This window comes from Lonchura striata, chromosome Z, assembly GCF_046129695.1.
Source record: "Lonchura striata isolate bLonStr1 chromosome Z, bLonStr1.mat, whole genome shotgun sequence".
Lineage (NCBI taxonomy): Eukaryota > Metazoa > Chordata > Aves > Passeriformes > Estrildidae > Lonchura > Lonchura striata.
Window position 1 is genome coordinate 39,455,380 of NC_134642.1, and position 18,630 is coordinate 39,474,009.

The window sequence follows — 18,630 nt, forward strand, 5'->3', positions numbered from 1 at the left end:
TTACCTGACTGCAGCTGTGAGACTCCGGTACCAGTCATTGATCTCTTGTTGGTTGCAGGACATCAACAGCAGTGTCTTGTGTGGGAAGGAAAGCTGAAAGACAAGCAGAATCTCTGGCATTCCTTGCAAAATCAGTAACTGTAGTAAAAGGAAAATCATCACCACTGAATTCAGTCCCTGCATGCTAATTTTTATCCTTCCCACACAGAGAAATTTAGTGTTGATATTGAGTGAAGCCAGAGACTGTACAGTACAGAACAAGTGCCAGTCTAGTCCATGGTTTCCAGTCAAAGTTGACAGCTCGTTCTGACCTGTTTGGAGGTCAGCAATTAGGATTCTCAGCAGCTCATCCAGTTTTCTACCATATTCCATGTCTCATGGTGTTCTTCCACTACAATCATCTACAGGTCACAGCTTGCTCAAAGACTTTCTTTGTCATAGCTCACAAGAAAAAAGCTAACACAGCCACAGGTGAAGCCTTGGAAGACCTGACCTTGAAACCCCTACAGAAGACTCTGGTCCCTGTCAAGGAATCTGCAGCCCTCAGGAAGTTACATGCACATCATCTGTTGCAATAACATCCACATCTTTTTCATTCTGTTTTTCTACATGTAATCAGTGTAATTCATTGTCACATGAGTGTGGGGCTGCCCCCAAAACTGTGGCTCTGATGAGGACATGTCAGAGTCCTAGTGGAGCCTCCTTACCTGAGCTAAGTGAAGCAACCAGCAGCCTGTAACCCCAGAGTGTGCAGGAGGCTCCACACCGTGAAAGGAAAAGTACCTGCACCACTCAAGAAAGGCAGGGTTGTCCTAACTCAGACTTGCTCACTGTATTTTTTCACCACTGTCATCATTTCGGTCCCTCTGCTGCTGAGACAGCTGGAGGCCTGCTTACAGGCCTGACTCCACTGGCACTTCTGCCTGGCACAGGTGGGAAGACTTACACTGAGGAGCCCTCCCTGGCTCCACGTGTGGCCGAACACTTTATCCACCGAGCACTGGTGGAGTGGATAGACAGCCCGGCAGGACAGTTTGTTGGAGTTCAGCAGGTGCAGTGGGTGGCAGGGCTTCGCTGCAATGAGGATATCAGAGAACAGGAAGAACATCCTGCGCTTCAGTTCTTCTCCCTTTGCAGGCACCACTGAAAGCCAGCCTTCCCGGATATACCAGCGCCCTGGGCATGCCGGGGAAACAGAGACAGCTGTGAGATCTGAGGGAGGGTGGGCAGGAATAAAGAGTAAAAGATGTAATGAGATAAAACAGGAATACTGGGTGAGCCACCCTTGTAGGTTGCCGTGTTCTACATCAATTCCAGCCACTAGAAGGCACTGGATGTCAGCTGGGTCCGGCCCACCAGCACGGAGAGCACCCGTGCAGAAGCTGTAACCAGCCTAAAACGTTTGGTGTATCAGGAGCAGCTGAAGTTGTTATACATCTGCTATTTTAATTAAGCATATATTATCATGTGCAAGTTTGTTTAAAGTGATCAGAACAAAATCACTGTTTGACAATGTTATGCATACCTTTAAATTAACATAAGCCTTCAGAAAACACATGAACTATCTCAAGTTGTGTTGTCCAGTTGTTTGTCATTAGTGGTATAATAGAAACTAGCTTCAGCTTTGAACAATTATAATTTTCTCCTTGTTTTGTTTGTGTGTGCTAATTAAAAAAAAAGCTCAAAAAACCTACCAAAAATAAAACAAAATCATATTTCACAGGTCATCTAACTACATACAGACCTACAGTAGCCAAGAGAATGCAGATTGCAGATTACAAAACAAGGGAGTTCTCTCTGTTCTAAATAGAAGGCATGAAAGGAGATAAAAAATGAGGAAGGTCTGAATAGGCAACCTTATCAACCTCTCTTGAAGAAGAATCCAGTGTCATCCACCTGTGAAATTAATTGTGATAAAACAAGAACAAAAGAAAGCAGGAGGGAAATAATCAAAACAATTTGATAAGCCTAGCTGTGAGCAGCAATGTAAAAAAAAGGATTAAATAAATAAAGCAGGACTTCTAAGATTATTGTGGAAGTTAGCCATGAACTCATGGGATTTATGAGGACACCCGCCAGTAAGGTTATCTATAAAAATGTAAAGCCATAACAATGTATTGCCACCTGATCACGTTTAGGAAACATCTCTCAGGGAATTTCATGCCTTAGCTTCTGCATGAGCTATAAATACATTTTTGAATAAAAACACAGTGTTTTCATTGTAGATTGTGTCTTACTAGAATGCTATAGTCACCAAACAAAGAAGTGAGTGAATTCCTGCTTTGCTTATTCCACTGGAACCACTCCTCTTACCTGAATAAGAAACTGAGGCAGAGAAGGTGAGGTGCAGGAATCAATCCAGGTTTAAAAAAACAAATGGGAGGAAGGTGTCAGAAGCATGGGGCTGGGCTGGGATCTGTTTCCCTCAGGCTGTGCTGTGATCAGACTCACAGGCATACAATCTGACACACACTGGATTGGAAGTTTTGCAATATAGATCTATGTCCAGGATTCCCAGGTGTACAAGTTCTAGGAAATTGTTATGAAAGAAGGGCAAGAAAAATATCCCAGGGGAAGCTCTGGGTAACAGAACAATGTTCTCAGTTAAGGAGGCAGTTCTGGCTGATTCTATATTTGTCCTGAATATGGAAGGCAGCAAGAAAAGCAGGGTCTCCGCACTGGGAACAGGACATCTCAGAGACACTGGCAAGTGTGAGAGACCCATCTCCAACACCCCTGCTTTGTTCTGAATCTACAGCATTGTTTTCTCTCCTGTTCCTTCCTGGCAATAGCACACAATCTTGACTGTCCTGCAAAAGCTATCTTGTTTTTGGAAAGCTGGGTCAAAGCAAGCAAGCCCCAGTTGCCTCTTACATTTGTGCTTCTCATATCCAATGATAACTATGTAACTGCAGCCAGTGGAAAAACATTTCTACAAGAATTCTCTGTCTTAGATTATGGAAATCCCTTTAGTGACCCTCAACACTCATCCTACTGTGTCTCAGAATTTTCAGAGACCAAAATAATTGGGGGACCAAACACTTTGAAACAATAGCCATCTCTAGTCTAGTTATACTGTTTTGGGGTGTTAGTTTATTTTTGTGGTGTTATCCTATTAGTTCTAACATTAATCAGGATAACTGTTTGACCTTTTTACTTACACACTACCCCAAATTTGCCCAGGCACCCCAACAACATGCTTCTGCTCAGTGTAAACAGAGTATACCTGTGTTAGCTCCCTTTCACCTGGCAGCACCAAAAAGATTCTAAGAACAGGAAAGAGAATTGTAAATTGATTTGCCCATTGACAAATTCCCTTTGAAAACAGCCTCTGATAAGTAATCTTTGTTGTACTTATGCTGGTTTGGCTAGGATAGAGGTACTTTTTCCCATAGTGGCTGTTTTGGTTTTGCACTGAAAACACCATTGACAACACAGGGATCTTTTGTTCATTTCTGTGTAGGCACTGCTCAGTATAAAGATGTTTCATCCTCCTCAAGCCACAACTGAGGACGTTGGGAGTGCACATGAACATAGGAGTGCTCACAGCTGGAACAGCTGATCGGAAATCCCCAAAGGGACATTCTATATCATAAGGCATCCTGTTCAGCTGCAGCACTGTGCCTGGATAACCTCTGCAACAGCAGAGTTGAGTGCAGGCTACAGGTGAAACCCCAAATGACCATTTCATAATTGCCCAGACTGGGCACATTTCTCACAATATTTCCTACATAGCTCAGAGTGTGGTCTGGGCATGGAGAGCACCCAGTTGTGTAAGAGACCTATCAATTGAAATGCTCTTACATGCCAGTGACTGTGGCTATATCTATCTCAAGAATCAACACAAATACAGTGATTTTTGGCTCAGTTTAACCATGCAAAGAAAATTCTTCATATGAAGGGTGTGAGCAGAATGCCATTAATCTTGTAGCTTTAAAGTAAACAACAACACAGTTCTAGTGCCCTTGATACTCAGGCATCTATGGTTCCTGCAATGGAGTAGGGATAATGCCACTGCTTACACTCTTCCAAAAGAATTTAGTGTCTCTCTTTCATTACCATCCAGGACTTGCACTCCTGATTTTATTGGATTCCTAACTTTCTAACCACATGTCATCAGCTTCTCCTATCTGAATGTCAGGCAATTAAGCTGTAGCTTATCCTTACTCAAAAATTCTTAATTAAAAATAAAAGAGTTCTTGCATTACTAGTCATAGTCCTTTACCACCTAACTGTGGAATTTGGGCAGAAAGGGAAAACTTGTTAATGTGAGTTGAGTCAGAGATGAAGGAGAGCATATGTACAGGTATCTCAGCATGGCAGAAGATAAATAGAGTGGTCAGTAAGACCCACCTGAAGTCAAAACCTGTGTCTTTTGTCCTTTGAGCAATTTCTGAACCCGAAGTAGCTGCAAGGAGTTCTCTCTCTTATCAAAGATGTCTTGGACCCAGTGAGATACTTCACAAATAGATTTCACAGTCTCTGAAATTATAGCAGCATACTCTGAAGTTATCACAAATGCATGCGTATTTCACCTTATACATCCTGCTAAGAAAAGACAATATGAAATTAAGAAGAAAAGTTTTAAACCAAGTATCAACAACAGCTTTATTCAGAAATTTCTGTGAGAGATTGGACTAGATCACCTCCAGAGGCCTCTTTCCAATTAACGAGTCTACAGTTCTAGAAAACATTTGCCAATGAAACGTCAGAGAGGGGAATAATTTCCTGCATTTGGAAGCAAAAAAAGGAAAATGCCCCACAAGTGGTGTTAACTACTTATAAAAAACACAGAATCATTTAGATTGGAAAAGACTAGTGAGATCACTGAGTTAACCTAGGAATGAACACCACCTTGTCAAGTAGACCATGGCACTGACTGTCATTTCTTGAACATTTTCAGGGATGGTGACCCTACCACTTCCCTGGGCAGTCCATTCCAGGGTTTAACAACATTTTCTATTAACAAACGCTTCCCAGTGTCCATTCTGAACTTCCCCTAGCACAGCTCAAGGTCATTTCCATCATCCCGTTGCTTGTTACCTGGGAAAAGAGGCCAATCCCCAGCTGGCCACAACCTCCTTTCAGGTACTTGTAGAGAGTGATCAGGTCACCCCTTTTCTCCAGACTAAACACCCCTTCCTCCCTCAGCCACATTTCACAATACTTGTGCTTCGGACCCTTCTCCAGCTCCACTGCCCTTCTCTGGACTTGTTCCAACACCTCAGTGTCTCTCCTGAAAGGCTCAAAACTGGACATGGGATTTGAGGTGGGGCCTCACTCATGCTGAGCACAGAGGAACAATTACTTCCCTGGTCCTGCTGGCCACATTATTACTGATCCAATCAGGATGTCCTTGGCCATCTTGGCCACCTGGGCACACACTGGCCCATGTTCAGCTGCTGTGGGTCAGCACCCCCAGGGCCTTTTCCTCCCTGCAACTTTCCAGCCACTCTGTCCCAGCCTGTGGCACTGCCAGGGGTTGTTGTGACCCAGGGACAGGAGTCCACACTTGGCCTTGTTGAACCTCACACAATTGGCCCTGGCCCGTGGGTCCAGCCTGTGCAGATCCTTCTGCAGAGCCTTCCTGCCCTCCAGCAGATCAGCACTCACACACAACTTGGTGCTGTCTGCAAACTGGCTGAGGGTGCTCTCAATTACCTTATCCAGATCATTAATAAAGATATTAAATGGCACTACCCTTATATGAGAGCCTGAACATCTCTAGTGACTGGATATAGCATGAAGGACATTAATTAACTTAAAAAATTGAGGCATGTGACCAAGAGAGTCAGAAAATGGTTTGGGTTGGAGGGAACCTTGTAGATCATCTTGTTCTAACCCACCTGTCATGGGCAGAGACATCTTCAAATACATCACATTGCTCAGAACCATATCCAGCCTAGCCTTGAACTCTATCAGGAATTGGGCATCAACAAATTCTTTGAGCTACCAGTGTTCCAGTGCCTCATAATCAGCAGAGTTTAAAAAAAAATCAGAGCTGCTGCCATTTCTCCAATCTAAATATTAGGCCATTTTCACAGGCAGTTATTTTGTATTTTTATTCCTAACATGTTCTCAGGGACACTCCAGAGAGAGGAAGATTCTTTTCCTTTGGAACCAGGCAGTAGGTGGGAGTCAAAATATTCTTAGCAAGGAGTGTATCATTGATCAAAGTGCCAGCATTTACTTGCAAGTTTCTGGTACTCAGCAGTGTCTGGGCTGGTGTTCTCCAGCAGGTCTCTGAAGAAATGCTTGTACCTGAGATGGAGAGAGCAGTTTAATTCACAACAAGATACCAGGAACAGCAGCAGCAGCTCCTGTTAGTAACAGCACGCACTCAGCCAGAGAGAGAGTAAGCCTAACCAAACAGTTTTGGTCCCACTTCATTCATCCATTTTATCATCAAATGTCTCAACTAAAATAACTCAAGTATTTTGTACATCTGCAAACCTTTGGCTTTTCCTGGGTATCCAATAGAAGCAGACTCACAAATCACTTAAGATCATGAGGCTGTCTCAGTATTCACATGTTTTGTTATTGCCTTCAATAAGCAACAAATTTCTCTTTGAACTATCTATTTTAATAGTGTATGAATGGTGGTATTCATACCATGTTTCCTGCCCACACAAGAAAATACAGGCACTTCTATAAGAATTAGGGCCTGCCTTTTTCTTCTTTCCTTTTCAGTCTTCACTGGAGAGGATAAGATCTCTGCAAATGCTTTCTCTAGTAATGTCAAACAGAAGGAACTTCACAGATTCACAAACCGGCAGAACTCATATGAGCTAGTGGATACGTTAAAAAAGTTTTAAAGAAATTTGAACATGATAGAATTGATTAATTAAAAAATTAGACTTTCTATCAAAAAGCTCACATTTCTCCAAATAGTTGGACTGCAACAAATATACTGCTGTTCTGCAAATTTAAAAGAATTGCCCAAAGAATTACAGTAAAAACCCACCAATCAGCTTAATGTTTACTTCTGCCAAGCTGATTAAAACCATTACATAAAGTTACATGAAAGACTGTGGTATGATCTCTCCAAGTTATTTTCAAAGAAAAGAGGTGCTCAATCTCTCAAATTTGCTTTAGTGTAGATAAGACCATGACTGAAAAACAGCTACTGCATCTATAGTAGCAGACTCTAGGTTCCCAGAAAAGCACCTTTATTACCCATATACCCTCTCCAAGAAAGGGCTGCCCATGAGTGCATGCAGCACTCTCCTCAGGCAGTCAGTTTGCCTCCTCAAAGGGGAGATGATCATGGAATATCCTGAGCTGAAAGGCATCCACAAGGACCCTCAAAGTCCAATTAATGCCTCTGCATTTTCAAGACAACCCTAAAAATCACATGTGTCCAATGAGGTTGTCTAAACATTTCTTGAAGACTGGAAGGCTTGGTGCCTCAAGAGGGAGATGCAGTGATCCTGAGTGGATCTGTCCAGGCTCAGACAAATGTGATACAGTCTTGATAACCAGAGAGGAAAGAAAAGCTCTCCTTCATTAATCTAATTTCTCTCCAAAAAGAGCCATCTACAATAGTCACAATGCTCCAGGTCAGCAATCTACATAAAAATGGAGCAAAAGCATCACTGGCAGTGACCAACACTTCTGCAGCATGTCAGTCAGCTTGCTTTCATTCAGAACCAAACTTATGTAGCTTACTGAGACAGCAGAAAGCCTCCAATTCTACCCAAGAGCTAGAGGAAGGAGCCAGGGCTAAGCACAACTGCCTTACTGCATCATCTCCCATCCATGTACACTGCTTCCACCTTACAAGGCACATTCTTGGGTCTGTTTCATTGCTGTCTCTGTGCTCTGATTTTGAGACACAATAAGCAACTCTCCCTTTCATAGCAACAAAGATAGTAATGCATTCCTTTTTCCCTTCATATGCTAATCCGTTGAAGACACAATTTCTTACTTACTGGTGCAGCCTCTGCAGGGGCAAAGGAAGCAGGTCCTCTAGCTCCCTCCCTTGAAACTGAGGTCGAGTCTCCTGGAGTTTCTTAAACCGCCGGAATGACTTATTTTTCCTCATTTGCTCCTGTGTGCAGAAAAAAGGGATTTAGTCTTTCTGTAGTCTCAAAGCTATGTGCCCTAGCCTGTAACAGAGCTTAGAACACTTCAACTTAGAGTTTAGGACTCCAGTCCCGCAAACATCAACTTCTTTTGTGGCTTTGGGTAAGCCATTCCCTTTCTCCTGATCATTCATTTCAGTGGGTAATGGAAGTGATATCTCCCCTCCATACTTGATATTAATGAAAAAGAGAAGGTTGACTCAGTTAGGAAAACAAGGAGTGTACTTGTGGCTTTTTGCCATTTCTTTCAAGAAAAAGCAATGCAGATCTGCATTCTCATCACCTTAAGACAAGTATCCAAAATGGCTTTTTCTCTTGGAAAACCAAAAGCATGAATACATCCATGCAAATTCAAGAGGAGGGAAACATCTAAGTCCATTCTGCATCTGGGAACAAACACTGACAAAACTGGGAGCTGAGTGGTTTAAATTTCAGATACAGCTCTCAGGACTTCAGAATAAATATATGTTCTGGAGAAATTTCTTGAAAACATGTTGCATTTGAAGACATAAGTGGGAAGGAAAAAATGGTCTTCAACAAAGGAAAAAAACTGCTAAGGAAAAGGAAATCCCACTAGTAGGATACTGATGGTGGTAGTGGGAAAGATAGGAGACCTGAAAATTCCTAGAAAGAGATCACTGTATCATAGTGAAAGCCTGGAAACTCTCTAGACTTGCCAGTTAGGAAGGAGTGGGAGTAAATACAGAACACTGTTTGAGAAAGCAATGCTTACCATATGCACACATATACACAAACACCTGAAAAGGCATCAGAAATTTGAAGCTCTAAATAACTAGAGAAGTTTTCACCACTTTATTGTGGAAGAAAGCCTGAATTTCATCAGGCCAGAAGAAGTAAGAACACTGACCTCTCCAGAAACAGGAGACAAATGGAAAGATGTGGCAGTATCACAGAATGGGAAAAGAGAAACCATATGAAGACTAAAGTACATACTTACCTTTAATGTTTTATTTGCCTGTTCCAAATTCTCAGCATAGTGGCCATAAAGATCCAGACTCTGACAAAAATGTTCCAGTCCTGGTCCCAGATTCCCTTTCTCCAGGTGAAGTGACAGAAGACTGTGCACAAGGAGCAGAGATAGCTTGTGAAGAATATGTTACTGATGGCATTTTTACAGGTCAATCTGATTCCTTCATTTGCTGGCCTGCCTTTACCATTCTCCACCTCATATCCTGTTTCTATGACAAATTTGTGCTTGGAGGTCAGAGAGTAAGCCACAGAACACCCCGTGGAACAGACTTACTGAGCTTAAACCCCTGTCCAGTAACTGGCTACCCAGATATGTGATACAGATCAGGAGTTTCCTGGGGATACCTCCAAATGCCACCAAGGCTAGTGGTGCTAGAAGTGAATGCCTGTTTTACAAGGTGTTAGCCTTATTTCCCCAAATCTTACTTTCCCATCAACATTGAGTCCTCCCAATATAATTACAGGAATTGCATCCTGTGTTCACTTACTGGCTGGCTGAATATAAGGACTCCAGGGGTCCAAATATAGTTTCCAACACAGCAGGTTTCAGTGTCCCTTTGGCCTTTAAAATTGTCACAAAGTACTAAGCAGGGAAAAAAAAAAAATATTCAAACAGGTAGCATTCACAAATCATCACAGAATCACTCAATGGTTTGGATTGAAAAGGATCTTAAAGACCATCTAGTTCAAACCCGGACAGAGACACCTTCCAAGCCCCATCCAACCTGGCCAGTCACTTCCAGGGATGGGGCATCCACAGCTTCCCTGCGCCACTTGTGCCAGTGCCTCACCACCCTCACAGTACGTAACTTCTCCCCAACATCTAATCTAAACCTACTGTCTTCCAGTTTAAAACCATTCTTCCCTGTCCTATCACTATGTGCCTGTGTAAAAAGTCACCCTCCCTCTTTTTTATAAGCCCCCTTCAAGTACTGGAAGGCTGCAAAGGTTATTAGCCTCTGAGGTCACTCAAAGGCCACTTGTGGCACACAGCAGAAGCCAGAAGTCACAGCCTGACCCCTTTGGCTTGGAAAGATATCAAATACTGTGACTGTCTACCTAAGATATCCACCATCAGATGTAAGCCTTACTTGTAGCTCTAACCATAACTGCAAACACATGGAACAGTACTACAGCACTAAGAAGAGTCTATTTCAGTATCCTCCAATGCATCTGTTTTTCACCATCTTGTTCATAAACTTTTTCTTGTCTGTGTTCCTACAGTTCATACATTTCAGGCATCTTAGGGCGAGCACCCTATTCAATCAAAACTTAAAAGATTTATGTCTGTGTACAGACCAAGGCCAAAAAGCCAAACACATGAGCTATTGAATATTACAGAGGAGGTAAAAGAAAAATAACAAAAAACTCCTTCAGCCACAGCAGGTGTCCCAGACAACAGGGACGCACCACAGTCTTGCTCTTGACCCTTCCCCACGGCAACACGAAAAAGTATGTGCTGTCTGAAGACACTCACATATCAGAAGGGGCAGAAATACTCACTGTGAGCACCAAATCCAGCTGCTCAAGGTATTTGTGTTCTGTCTCCAGCAGTTCCTTGGCTGTCCTGCTGCGCTTTCTCTCCCAGCGAGCCCGCTGGTCTTCCACAGTGTTTGCTCCAACCACAAATGGCAGGGATGAGGCACTCATGGCAGAGTCAGGGTTGATATACAGGGAGGTAGAGGATCCTGGAGAGCCAAGCAAGATGGACACACATCAAAAGAATAACCTGCATTGCAATGTAGGATTCTGAGCTAAAAACTCAACACTTTCCTAGGAAATAAGAGCAGCCAGTTGCCAGCAACCATTATTAACAGTTTCCTTCTGCATTCCCTTCTGTCGGCACAGGGGCCCTGCATTCAAACAGAGAAACTCCATTAGAGAGACCAGGCTGTGAAAGCAATAGTGGTACATGATGATTCATCTATAAGCAAATTTCAGTGCAAAATCCCACATGCAAACCACTGCTTCCTGTGTTTTGTCCTCCCCATTCTTTGTGTGAAATTCTTGCTAAACTCTAGCAAGTTTGTGGGTGGAAGAGGTACTGTGGATAGGAGTAGAAAATAACTAGATTTGTCTTGCAGAGTAGCAGCAGCTTCTCCAGAGCTTGCCCTCATATTCATTTGCAGCACAACCACAAGCCTAGCCAAGACCACTTCTTAGTCAGACCTGGCGTGGATGGAGAGGCAGCACTGCAGGGAACACCACCTTAAGCTTATCGTTAGCCCAGAAGTGTTCAAGGCCAGACTGGATGGGGCCCTGAACCACCCTGTCTGTGGGAGGTGTCCTTGGGCTTTGCAGGGCTGTTGGAAGGAGTCAGTGTTTAAGGGTCCTTCCAACCCAAACCATTCCATGATTATATTCAAGTGCAGTTGCAAAGTACTCACCAGTAATGGACTAAAACGCAGACTATTTTTTTTTAACACATAATAATTAAAACAAACAAATTATACCAGGTTTGACCATCTACTGCTCACATAAAGAAATTCTAACACTCCCATTATTGCACAATATTCTGTGTAAGTTCTGCAGGGTGAGACTGTCTGCAGCCTGTGGGTACACTAGAAAATACTCCACCTACAAGTGACAGAACTGCTCCAGCTTGTTTCTCCCCAGCTCACATTCAAAGATCACTAAACAGCCTCTACTACTTAGAATGCACCATGAGCATCATCCCCTTCAACATTTCTAAATTTTGAGTACCCGCAAAAAATCTCCTTATTGCACAGCCTCTCTTGGTGTCTCAGGAGCGCAAACACATGATGGGTCAGCTCCAAGGGCCACATGGCTGCACATCCCACACTGTGAGGTAAGAGAAAGGGGAAGGGAAAGGGAGAAATTCTGGAGCCCACAGCCAATCCTCAGCCACCCTGAGGAGTAAAGGAGTAAATGTTGCAGCAGTTAATACCGGAAGTAAAACATGAACCTAGCCTTACTTCAATTCACCTGTGCTGTAGGGTACTAAAAGTGTAGTTTGGATCAGTCAAAACTAAGGGTATTATATTTTTCAGCAGCTAAGAAAAGATATGTTAAAAGTCTTGCAGGATTGAACAGAGAGCTTTTCTTGACCAAAACTGAAGCATTTTACTCATTATCAGGGTTCTGTTTTGTTGATTTGTTTTTTCTTTTTTAATAAAATACGTTTTAAATAAACGTTTCCAGTAAAAAAAAAAAAAAAATCAAAAATCACATGAGCACACTGCAAAACATTTATTAGACTTTAACCAAATGTTTTTCTCTGACTGTGACATGGATTGAGGAAATACTTGGTGGACTAATTTAGCCAAAGGGATTTTTACGGGTCATGCAGCTGAGCCTGGCGCCCAAAGCGAGGCTACCACCAAAGTAAGGCTGGGCTGCTCAGGGCTTCATCCCGCCCAGGACCTTTCCACGGGTGGAGATCGGGACGGGACCCGGCGCCGGTCCCGGTCCCGGACGTGGTGGTCCCGGACGTGGTGGTCCCGGACGTGGTGGTCCCGTCCCGGTTCCCGTCCCGGGTCCCGTCCCGGGTCCCGTCCCGGGTCCCCGCCGCCCCGCCGCCCGTTACCTGCCGGTCTCGCCGCCGCCCGCGTTCAAACGGCGGCCCCGCCCCGGCGGGCGGTCCCGGGCGGGGCGGGGCGGAGCGCGGCCGGGCGAGCCGGGCCGGGCCGGGCCGGGCCGGGCCGGGCAGGGCAGGGCGAGGATGGTGCCGCTGGGGCAGCGTGGCCCGCAGCCCGGTGCGGCCGGGGACCTGGCGGCGCTGGCCGAGCTGGACGAGGCGGCGCTGCTGGCCGGGCTGCGGGAGCGCTTCCTGCAGCAGCACATCTACGTGAGTGCCGGGGGCCGGGGCGGGGGGCGGCGGAGGGCGCTCGGCTGACCGGCTGTCCCGTCCCCACAGACCGACATCGGAGACATCCTGGTCGCCATGAACCCCTTCCAGCCGCTGCCGCTCTACGGGAGGGAGGTGAGCGCCGCGCCCCGCCGCGCCCCGCCGCCCCCGGCCGCTCACCCCTCTCCGCTGCCGCTTCCCCGCAGGTCTCCGAGCGGTACCGCCGCCTTCAGACCGACGCGCTGCCGCCCCACATTTTCGCCGTGGCCAGCCGCGCCTACCACGCCATGCTGGGCCGCGGGGGCGGCGGACCCCGCAACCAGTGCATCCTCATCAGGTGAGCGGCGGCCGGGGGTCCCGGGGCCGGCGGGGGCCGGGGCGGCCCGCGAGCTCCCGCTGGCATCCCCCCGCCCGAGGTGCGGGTGAAGCTTTTCTCCGGTTCTGTCGGTGAGTCAAAATCTATTTGCGCTGGCAACACATCCTTCATCCCAGCTGCTTTTGAGACAATTTAGCGGGCACGTCGTGAGAATATGTGGGCAGGCAAAACTGGCTTTCCTGGAGCAGCTCAGCCAGCAGTCTTTACAACACTAAAGATGCCAGGTTCACTTCTGGTGGGGAACCAGCCATTGGAATCCAGCTCTGGGAATACAGCTCTGCTCTGGCAATACAAATGCTATGGTAAAAGCTGTAGTAAAAGTTGGAAGGATGATAATGGAAGGAACCAGTTTTCACAAAGTGGAGCTTCCCAAGTGTAACTGAAGAGCAGGAAGTATTAAACTATGCTTTTCTGCTCTAAGACCTTTGGGAATCTGGTTGGGGTGTATCTTAAAGTTATGGGCAGTTCTGTGCTCTAGAAGTCAGGGGAAAGTGGTTCTTTCAAAGAACCTATAAGTACCACAAACATTTTACTCCATTTTCGTCATTCTTCTGCTGGAACTCTACAGCACAGCAGGTAGCATCATTTAGTAGAGAAAGCACTGAACAGCAAGGAGAAAGCCTTGAAACATTAACTGCCTCTTCTCTACAGCTGGGTGTTGTAGAGAACAGTTTAAATATCGTCTCAGTTAAAATGCTACTTGCTAACTTGTTTGCTTTAATGCTCCTTTATATTTGCCTGATCATTTTATCAATACTTTTGGTCTACATAGTGTGGAAGTCAACTGCTGAATCACTGCTGGGTGTTTTGCTGGGACTGGTAGCTGACTTTGAGGGTCACTCATTTCTGTGCCTTCAGGCGATTAGTGCCTGTGCTTATGTGAAGTGCCCTCAAGAAGTGGTGGCCATGGGGTCAGCCAAGAGGCGCTGCTGGTGGGGCTTTGGGGGGTAGAGAACAGTCATTATATTTGTCTTGGGAGGTAGAAGAAAGAGTAACCCATAAGAATCTGTGAAGTGGTCAGCAGTCTGGTTGTTTTCTGCCAGCAGTTCAGAGATGAGTCTGATATACTCCTATACCTAGTCTGTGTGTTACTGTCACAGGAAATTTGTGGTTTTCCACTCCATGGGTGGTGAAACACTAATTAACAGATTTTCCTACATGAGCACAGTTGGAGTGAACAGGGAAGACAAGGTCACTTCTGTTAGACCACAGTTCACAACAGCACAGGGACACACCAGGATCTGTTTCTGGTGGTCTCTTTGGTGTCTCCAACTGAGTGTCGGAGGTCTGGATCGCGTTCTTCAGAGGTGATGTTGGATGAAGCAGTTGCTGCCAGATCATAAGTGTTCATTGCTACCAAATTGTCTTCAGCCACAAATTCTACTGTCTTCTCTTGCCTTCCCAGTCGCAAAGGACATTAGTTGTAGCCTGCATGTGCTGCAATACAGCACTTGGGTCGCCTGAAGATGACTTAGCATTTCTTCAGAGCTGGGGGCAGTTGCACACCTGCTGTGAAGGCCTGTGAAGGCCTTGTGAAGGTGTTGTGCTTGTTAGAGGGTCTAAGGTCAAGCTTGAACCATGGAAGTGTTGTTGGGGTTGGTGTTTTTTTTGTTTGTTTTTGTTTGTTTGTTTGTTTTTTGTTTGGTTGGTTGGTTTTTGGGGGTTTTTTTGGTGGAGGAGGAAAGTTACAGAAAAATGAAAATAAACCTGACATACTGAGTAGGGGCACTGGATGGCATGTTCTCAACTGGCAAAATGATCCTATTTTGTTGGTATGTATTTGAATGGTGCTGGTCTGACCTGTGCTTGAGATCAGGGACCTGCTGTAATACTTGAGGCTTTTAGCCACCCATGACACATACTTGATACCAAGTGCAGAGCCAATGGCAGCTACACAGCAGTAAAGCCACACCACACGCTCAAAGGTCAGCTCAAAGGAAATGAGGACCTGCCCTCAAGGATACCTCCAGTATTTCCTGCATTTATTTTTTTTTCCATGCACATGCTGAAGTTCTCAGCTGGCGTCATGTTGTCAGTTAAGGACGTGTTGTCTCACTGATTGTACAGTCCCTCTCCCAGGACAGGGGAAATTGCACTTTCTAAGAGCTGGTTGTTTGACTTGGAGGCAGAGGCGCTGTGGATGTGTGACAGCACAGTGATGTGCACTGCTAGCACTGTGGGAGTGTGGGCAGCTCTGCACCTGCATTCCCAGCTGTCTGGCACATGGATGTGTGAAACATCTGAGATCTGATACTGCCACAGCATCTCATGATCAGTATCCAGGTGTACATGTGATGTAGACAGGGCATATTTCTCTGAAGAAAAAGGAAGTTATTGGCTCCAGCATATGCAAGGGAGTTGATATACCAGATGGCTTTTGAAACAGAGCAAATGGTCTGTCTGATACATCCCATTCAGAAGTGACAGCATGGGGTATGTCTGTATGCCCTTGCACAGGGGGAAAAGTTCCCTGATGAAGGAACAGAACCACATGATTCATGTGTAAATCTGTGTCATGTAAGTTTTTACTCATACAGGTGATTTTGCTGAAAAAATTGTGAAACTCTTGCAAAGCACTCTCAAGTGATGGAGCACTTGAGCCATAAGGGGCAGAACAACTATACTTACGTGGTTGATGGAATTTCTTTTGCTTTTTCTTGGCAGTGGAGAGAGTGGTGCTGGGAAAACAGAAAGTACGAAGTTGTTGTTGCAGCACATAATGAACCTATGCAAAGGTAACTCACAGCTGGAGCAGCAGATACTTCAGGTAGGTCACTGCAGGGTGGTGCTTGAAGGTGCAGAAGCAACACTGCTGCAAGACAACTTGGATTAGGCTTAGGAAGCCTGCTGATGAATCACCACTGGAAATCAGGGAGCCACACATAAGATACATAAGAAAATAGTGGATAAGAATGGTGAGATAGCTGGCCACAAATTAGAAGGGTTAGTATGTGAGTAATTCCGTTTTCTGGAGATGATTTTTAAATTAGAAAAAAAACTATTGCAATCATTTATCATGTTCTCTTTTACAAGATATTGGTTACATTTTTCTAAATCATTTCCTGTTTGAGGTAGAACAAGGACTTTCATTAGAAAAATGAGACCTTGATTTAATGATACAGAGAGATGAAGAATTCGCACACCTTTTAGTAACCCATCCTTGGCTACTTATACTGTCAGGCACATACCTGCTAGCTGGCTAACTGCCATCCTTGCTCTTTTCATATATCTCTGCTAGCTCATTTTGAAACGTATTTGACTCTTTGGTCTGAAATATTTCCACTTGAATTTTCCCCCAGGGAGTTGTGATATTTTTTTAAACAAATGATACTTTAAACCTTCCATGTGATATATTAACAAGAGTGAGTTCTTGGACTATTTAATTTTAAAGTCTTCCTTCTCAGATTCCCTGTAGAAACATAGAGGTCTTTCTCTGTGGAAGGTTAACTTCAACCAGTGCCCACCAAGCCACTCTGTCACTTCCCCTCCTTAAGTGGACAGGGGTATAAGAAAATAACAAAAACTGGTCAGTTGAGATAAGGACTGTGAGATCACTCAGCAACTACCATCACAGACAAAAGAGGCTCATCTTAGGGAAAGTTAATTTAATTTCTTGCCAGTTAATGTCAGATGATGAGAAATAAGAACAAATCTTGAAACACCTTCCCCAACTCCTCCCTTCTCCCTAGGCTCAACTTGATTCCCAGTTTCTCTCTACCTTCTTCCCTCCAGCAGCACAGGCAGATAGAGGATGGATGCTGAGGTCAGTTCATTACAGTTTATCTGTGCTACTGTCTTCTTCCTCATGTTTTTCCCCTCCTCTAGCATGGGGTCCCTCCCACAGGAGGCAGTCCTTCAGGACCAGACTGTTCCAGTGTGGCTGCCTTGACATAATGCACTCCTTCAGGAGCAGACTGCTCCGGTCTGGGTCCCCTCTCCAGGGTACAGTCCATGAACGGGGTGCTACAGTGTGGCCCTGCAGGGTCACAAGTCCTCTATCAGCAAACCTGCTCCAGCACGGGCTCCTCTCCGCAGGCTACAGGTCCTGCCAGGAGGGCTTCCCGTGGGGTCACAGCCCCCTCAGGCACATCCACCTGCTCTGGTGTGGTTCCTCCAGGGCTGCAGGTGGATCTCTGCTCCCCCTGCACCTCCCTGTGCTGCAGGGGCACAGCTGCCTCAGCATGGGCTGCACCAAGGGCTGCAGGGGAATCTCTGCTCTGGCTCCTTGAGCAGCTGCTGCCCCTCCTCCTTCACTGACCCTGTGTCTGCAGAGCTGTTCCTCTCACGCACCCTCACTCTCCTCTCTCCCTTCTGTGGTTGTGCAGCAATTTTTATCCTAGAGGCGCTGCCACTGTCAGTGGCGGGCTCAGCCTTGGCCAGTGGCAGGTCTGTATGGCTCTCTTGGCTCGTAATGCTCTGTTGGACATGGGGAAAGTGTCTGGCATCTCCTCACAGAAAACAGCTTTAGCTCCTCCTGCAACCAATACACTGACCCATAAACCCAATGCCCCATGCTGTGCTTTGGGCTCTGGAATGGTGTATTAATTCAGTGTGGTGTCATCCATGGTGGATCCAAGGTGAATGCCTGTGCTGGGTTGTGGGAACGTGGCAATGATACACCTGCTGTCTCTGCTTAGAGCTGGCTTGGGCCACATTGCCAGGCTGCTTCTGACCTGAGCAGGTTCCACAGGCAGGAGAGCTGTGTTTGCTCAGCAGAGTGCCTAGAGCTAGCTTGTAGTTCCTTCACTAGAAATAGCTCACTTCAGCCCAGATAAACTGCCCTTGGAAAGCCTAGAGATGATAATAATATGCATCTTATTTGGTTCCTGTAGCTATATACAAGGACTGAGTTAATCTTTTGAGGAATTACCGTCATACCTTAAAGCTTTGTTCATCAGGCTGCCTCTACTCTGATGCCTCTACTCTGAGGCATCATTCTTGCAGTTGACAGGCATTCTTTACTCGGATATAGGAAAACTCATTTTACCACCCTTAGCAAGTTGGTCTGATTGTTCTGTTAATTTCTTTATTATATACTGTCCCTATGTCTACAAATTTCAGTAGCTAAGGTGTCATATTAACTGAGTGGCTTGGTGACTTTGTTTATTATTGCTGTATAGTATTCAAATTATCTAGTGATAGCAGATACTGTGTGGAAACAGCTTGGACCAACCTTCTAACAAATGTCTCAGTGATCTTACTGAGATCCCATCAGTTCAGTTGTACTGATCATCATTAATCTCATGCTTCTTTTTCTTTGTGATATTTGCCTTCTTGAATTTCTCTATCCAGGCAGAGATAAAATAGGTGCTCATCCATATTCATGGAGTGGTTCCTTTTCCAGCTGAACTCTGACTAGCAAAGGCTAAAGA

At 45.3% G+C, this 18,630-nt stretch overlaps 2 protein-coding genes across 2 annotated transcripts in view; one reads left to right on the forward strand and one right to left on the reverse strand.

The window, feature by feature from the left end:
• Nucleotides 1-13,104, reverse strand: ARHGEF39 (Rho guanine nucleotide exchange factor 39). The gene is made up of 9 exons (XM_021554665.2): nt 13,063-13,104; nt 10,578-10,762; nt 9,563-9,657; nt 9,043-9,163; nt 7,932-8,050; nt 6,191-6,261; nt 4,354-4,482; nt 947-1,176; nt 1-93 (listed from the first exon to the last, which is right to left on the reverse strand). Exons 2-9 carry the CDS (start codon nt 10,722-10,724, stop codon nt 1-3), a joined length of 1,005 nt encoding a protein of 334 aa, XP_021410340.2. The 5' UTR covers nt 10,725-10,762; nt 13,063-13,104.
• LOC110484169 (myosin-IIIb) overlaps nt 12,751-18,630 on the forward strand; it is a 25,607-nt gene continuing 19,727 nt past the window's right edge. Inside the window, exons 1-4 of the mRNA XM_021554629.2 lie at nt 12,751-12,882; nt 12,952-13,017; nt 13,089-13,219; nt 15,923-16,025. Coding sequence (XP_021410304.2) covers nt 12,757-12,882; nt 12,952-13,017; nt 13,089-13,219; nt 15,923-16,025 — 426 coding nt within the window. The 5' untranslated portion in view covers nt 12,751-12,756. The remainder of the gene's footprint in view (nt 12,883-12,951; nt 13,018-13,088; nt 13,220-15,922; nt 16,026-18,630) is intronic.